Source organism: Rhinolophus ferrumequinum, chromosome 12 (genome assembly GCF_004115265.2).
Source record: "Rhinolophus ferrumequinum isolate MPI-CBG mRhiFer1 chromosome 12, mRhiFer1_v1.p, whole genome shotgun sequence".
In the NCBI taxonomy this organism is placed as follows: Eukaryota; Metazoa; Chordata; class Mammalia; order Chiroptera; family Rhinolophidae; genus Rhinolophus; species Rhinolophus ferrumequinum.
This window is the reverse complement of record NC_046295.1, coordinates 8681890-8688037: the sequence shown is the minus strand read 5'-3', so window position 1 is coordinate 8688037 and position 6148 is coordinate 8681890. Positions and strand designations below refer to the sequence as shown.

Here is a 6148-nt window from a genome sequence, read left to right as displayed (position 1 = left end):
CAACCTTGATATAAAAAATTAAAAAGAAATGTCACCTACCGCCCTACATTCTTCTATCATTAGTTTGGTAAGTTTTATATTTCATTCCAGCCTCATCCCAGGCATCTTTTTAGCCTACTTGGAACCATAAGTGTGAATTGCTTTTTCTTAACTTTAAAATTTGTCCTTTTAGATTATAGATATTCACCTAACTTCTTTATCTGGTTCATTGTTACAGTGTTAAAAATACATGGGTGTAGATAGTATTGTAAGCCCATTGCAGGCTTTACAACAGCGGAATCAGGAATGGGATTTCATTGTACTTATACTCAGGATATGTTGAACCTGGGGTCACCTGAAGAATCCACTCAGGACCTATTTACTTTTCTGAGTTAAGCAAATCGGTGTAATTTTTTCATTAGTTATTTTTGGTATATCTTTAGTCTTGTACTCGAAATGGCAAGGTTCAGCCCATCCAGGCTTTGTACGATTTCACAAGCAACTCTTTAGTTGTGAGTTGTCATTTAAAAAGTAAAGATGAGACTTTGACATCGACCTAAGGTCTTGGAAGTGTGTACACAGAAGCAAATTAAATGCAAATACGATTAAGGCTGTCATTAAAAGTGACTATTCTTTTGCAGTCAAAACTTATTTGGAGACTCACTGGAAACTTAGTTGATCTTTTTGAGGAAATTAACCAAAATGACTTCAAAGTTCAGATTTTTTAGTTCAGCTTGCATAAGAATTCATTTTCTATTTTAAAGCCATCTTATGTGTGTTTGTTTTCTTGTTTTGGGAAATGTGGACTCCTTTCTGGCTTTTTTAGTTTTAGTTATTTATCAAAAGTTCTGCTTTAGTTCTTACCAGTGCTGAAAATACTGGGTCAATGCCTACAACAGAAAAACAGTTCTATGGCATGGATATAATTAGGCTCAAACATCTATTTAACTTGAAATCTTCAGCTTTTCTAAAAAGCTGAAGATTTCGGATTTTTAAAGTTAATAATTTAGAATGAAAATATGGGAAACTTGAAAACAATGCTAAAACAGGTGGACTCTGGTCAGAGTAGGCAGTCCTGGGAGGCTCTCCTTCAATTAAGGTGAACACACACGGATGCTTAGTTGTTACCCCAGTATGTAGTAAATGGGCCCCCGGGTAAGGAGAGAACCTGCTAGAAAGCACCCAGACGCAAGGAAAGCCTTGAGACTTTGCACTCACCTTACCCCAACCATTCCACTCATAGGTACTTGCGAAAGGGAAATGAAGACACGTTCAGTTCACGCAAGAATTCGTACACGAATGTTTATGGGACATTTTTTATAATATCCCTAAAGTGGAGACAACCAACATGCCTATTAACTAGAGAATGGATTGACAAATTGTGGTACTACTCAATAATTAAAAGAAACAACATGGACGAATCGCAAAAATAAGAAAAATGGAGCGAAAAAAGCCTTAAAAAAATACTCATATGAAATTCTAGAAAGGGCAAATCTAACCAACCGCAATAGAATCAGAATGAGTTGGGATTGACTTCTTTGGGGTACAAAGGGCACTTTCTGGGGTAATGAAAATCTTTTGATTTGGGGGTTACCTGGGTGTATGCATTTGTCAGAATTACACTGAGGACTCCGCAAACCTGCATTTTATTGTATGTAAATTATACGTTAAAAAAAGTAGAAAACAAAACCAAAACCAACTCTTAAGACGTAACTGAAGCGTTTCTTCCCAAGTGAGCAGTCTAGAAGAAGGTAGGGCTTTTTAACTCCCAAATCCGTTTCTGATCCCCCTTTAGAGAGTCACAGGAGTTGCTTAGACTCAGTGAACTTATGAGGACAAACTCCTCCCGCACCCACAGCTCTGGGGTGCTAGGGGGGAGCGTGTCCCGGCACTTGCAGTTCGCGCCGAGGCCCTTCCTGTTTCGGCCGCGCCCTCTCAGGGCAGCCGGGGGCGGGGACGGAACTGGGGCGGGGCGGGGCCGCCGGAGTGCAGCCCTGGCGGATGGCGGGCAGCGGGCGCTGGACATGACCCGCCAGGACGACGGCGCGGGCGCTGACCCTGCCTCCGCCCGGCTGCCCTCCGGGATGGCCCAACCGCTGTCGGCGCTCTTCTACGGAACCTGCTCCTTCCTCATCGTGCTGGTCAACAAGGCGCTGCTGACTACTTACGGGTGAGGAGGGCACCAGGGTTCCGGGTGGGGTCCGCGGGGGGCGCCTTGCAGCTCGGCGGCGACCTGACCCGGCACCTTCCCGCTCCCGGCGCCACGCTGGCCCGCAGGGGCTGGCTGGATTCGCGAGGCCCCCGGGGTCGGGGGCGTAGGGAGCGGTGGGGCTGCCCTTGCCATCTGTGCACTAAGGCCGCGCGCCTGGGTCAGCGGGCGGTGGGGACCGATAGCAGGAGTCCCTGTGCTAACGTGCATGGCTGGGTGCTCCACACCTTGACCACGTTTTCGTTGGGCCTGGACCTTCGTAGCGCTATAAAAACCCAACCACAACCTAACAAAGTCATTCTTCTCTGATACTTCCGCAGGACACCGCGTAGTTGTGCTTCTGTAGTGCTACATCCCAACGCTTTCAAACGCACCGATGTGCTGAAACAAGTGAATGTTTCTTTATACAAATCTAGACCTTCAACGACGAGTCCTGAGCGAGAAGTTTATTTGTATTGAATGATCATTCTCACATTACCAGCATGTTCACGGAGAACTGGGGAAAACAATGAGACGTTCACATTATGTAGTTGTTTTTGGATGATTGTACGGTAAACTAGCACATTTGTGGTTCCTTGAACCTATTGGTAAGGACTAGAAAATCTCTTTTAATTATGTTCTTAGATAGCAGTATTGAAAGCGTTGTGGATTTAGACCCAGCTTCACCATTTAATACCTGTGCCTCTTGGGTCAGTCCCATAGTCAGCAGTTTTATCAGATGCAAAAGCTGAATAATTACACCTTGTTAATTACCTCCCAGAGCTTTGGAGGAGCTGTCATAAGTGAGGGCTGTGAACTATTCTGTGCTGCAAGACTGTAAAATCAGCATTTTATGAAGAGTGCAAAGAGACCTCAGTATCTTCAGCCTTTTTATTTTATACTTGAGAAAGCAGAGACCCACATGAGCTAGGCTAGTTACACCTGAAGCGTAAGGTAACCCCTGTATAACACGGCATGTCTATAACACGGTTTCGCTCTAACACTGTTCGAGAATTGGGAGAAACCCTTGTAAAACACAGCATCCTAGAACATGGTTTCACTCTAATGCGGGTTTGAGAATTAGAGAAAACCCCGAACAACACGGAGCATAATAAGAGCTTTTAAGAGCAAAAAGTATTTCATTCGAAATTAGGGAAATCCCGGAACAACACAGAACGTAATAAGAGCTTTTAAGAGCAAAAGATATCTCATTTGAAATTTTTCATTTGAACGTGGTTGGCATATTCAGATTTGACTGCAGAATTTAAAAATTTATTAGAATTTTAAATCCATTTTGTTCGTGGTGTATTAAGTTCAGAGGATGAAGATATCTTGTCAAAAAGAAAACGTCCTTGGTGAATGATGCTGAGTAGTGATGACGAAGAAAACATTATTTAATACATATTAATATGTTATACTTTTGATGAAAATTGCCTTAATAAAGCTATTTCTCTTAATTATAAAAATATAATAATATTTAAAAAAAATTTTGGGAACCTAATCCCCTTTTTTGTACTGGTTCTTTGTTTCATATTACACGGATTCACATAATATGGCATTTTAGGAACCTAGCAACTGTGTTATATGGGGGTTACCTATACTTACGGAGTACCTACTATGTGCCAAGTCTGTCGCAGGCACCAGGGAAGCAGTTGTGAACAACACAAAGTCCCTGCTCTGGAGATCCCATGTCAGTGGTGGAAACAGAAAATAAGTGAGTTCATGAATAATTGAGGTGATTTCAGGTATGAGATGTGAGTGCCTGGGGTGGAGTGATTGGCACTACAGCATTCCAGACAGAAGAGAATGTGCCAAAGGGGGCATGAGCTCGGCTTGCTGGAGGAACAGAGCGAAAGTCTCTGTGACTGGAACTGAATGAGCAAGTGGGAGAAGGTAGGAGAGACAGGGAAGGCAGGATCAGGTCCTTCGGTCATTCAGTAATATTTATTAAACATCTATTATGTGCCAGACATTGTTCTGGGCACTTGGGCTGCAGAAGTGAATAAAGCAGATCAAAATGCCAGATGTCATGAAGCATACATCCATCCTCCTGGAGCTTACATAGAGCTCTCTAGTGGATTAAGAAATAAACTGATAGAATTTTTATTATGGCAGATGTGGCTGTCTCGTCAAGAGAAAAAAAATAGGAAAGGAAGTGAGGTAGGGAGTATGGGCACGGGAAAGAATTCTATCTCAGTGTGATCAGTGAAGCCTCACTGAGGAGGTGACATTTGAACCAAGACATAAGTGAGGTGAAGGAGATGGGAGGTGAACATTTCAGGCATAGAAGAATAAGGAGTTTGGGTGGGAATAGTACTAGTTGGGTCCCTGGTGATGGTTTGGTAGATTGTGTAGGGCCTTTGTGGCCACTGTGGACCCACTGAAGGAGATGGGAGCCCCTGGAAGGAACAGAAGAGTCACATGATCTAAATCACTCTGGCTGCTGTGTTGAGAGCAAATTTTGGGGGAGCAGGATGGAAGTAGGGAGACCATCAAACCAAACAAATCACTTTAATTTTAGTCAAAATGCAATTGGGAGTCCCTTGGGAGGTTTTAGCATGGGAGTGACATGACATAATATGTGTGATTAAAATGATTTCTTTGGCTGGTGGGTGGATGGTATTGGAAGCAGGAAGAGGAGCTAGGAAGCAATTGCAGTTTTCCAGATAATTCTAAGGGATGGTTTGGATTGGGGTAGGGAAGTAGCAGAGGATATAGAGGGAAGGGATAGATTTTAGGATATGTTTTGTTGAGTCTATGGATGTTGATATTGTCTACCAGGTCTCCACCAGTGTGTTGCAGCATGCTTGCCGGTGTCTGAGGGAAAGTCAAACCCTGCCTTAAAAAGAAATTAGAATAACCATATGCCTAAACCTGGATCATTCAACACATACAATGCAAGTGAATGAAAGAAAAAGAAAAGTTGAACACCTAGGATAAAAAACAAGAGAATACTATTAATAGGCTTGTTTGGGAGTGGTTGCAAGTTACATCAGCTGAAGTTTGAAGCTCAGTCCCCACTATCTGCACTTGAATGTGCTCTTTGGCCGTGGTAGTCAGTACCTCCAAAACACGTGTCTTCTTGTTGGAAGCAGGGAGCAGTAAACACAGGTTAAGTGCTTCGAAGATGAAGGGCAGTGTCCAACCAGGAAGAATTATATGAGACTTCTCATGTTCTAGGCTTTCCATCGTTAAAATTTTGAGTTCCATGATTAAAGGAGGAAATTGAGTTTTTGTCTCTATAACCCTTTTAACTAAACATTTCACATTTCCACAATGTAATAATATGCAATTGGAGAATCCTGTTCAAATAACATTGTTCATTCTCTCATCTCAAAATGCTTTAGAAGCACAGTTTTGAGGGGAGGAGGACTGATGTGATAACAATAAGCCATAGAAATCTGATCTGAGCATTAGGTGTTTGGAGATAGTGTTGTGTTGTAGGTTGGAAGAAAGGACCTTGATGATTACCTTATTCATAAGGTCATGGGAACGTAGCTCAATGTTTTTTCTCTTCCATTTTGAGTAGATTGTTTCTGATTGTGGAACAAGACTGATGGGTGCTCTTAGTTATGTGTTTTAATTATTTTATTTAGCTTTAGTTCAATATAATGCAAGATTTTCCTGGTTGGACAGAGAGGTCCTTCATGACGTGAACTGTCAGACCATTTTGGGGTGAGAGGGAAAAGCAAGGTCATCTAAGAATCCGTGGCTAGTTGGTGACAAAAGTGCTTCTTGGGAATCAGTTCATGATAGTTGTGCAGGTGGTCTGGAGTTGTTTTTTTTGTTGTCATCTTATATTCTCTGTGGCCTGCAAGAATAAATGATGCTTAAAAAATATAGAACTTAGTTGTATTAAGTTCACAAATATTTGCTCAGTGTTTGTTGTGTGTCTTCTTTCTACATCCCAGGACTTTGAGATCATTTAACACAGTGGTTTCCAAACCTGCCTGGTAATGTGACTCACTTGGAGAGAATGTC

At 42.3% G+C, this 6148-nt stretch overlaps 1 protein-coding gene across 1 annotated transcript in view; it reads left to right on the top strand.

Annotated features, from left to right (window-relative positions):
- The first annotated feature begins 1958 nt into the window (after nt 1-1958).
- Nucleotides 1959-6148, top strand: part of SLC35D2 (solute carrier family 35 member D2) — a 39089-nt gene continuing 34899 nt past the window's right edge. Inside the window, exon 1 of the mRNA XM_033123612.1 lies at nt 1959-2149. Coding sequence (XP_032979503.1) covers nt 2004-2149 — 146 coding nt within the window. The 5' untranslated portion in view covers nt 1959-2003. The remainder of the gene's footprint in view (nt 2150-6148) is intronic.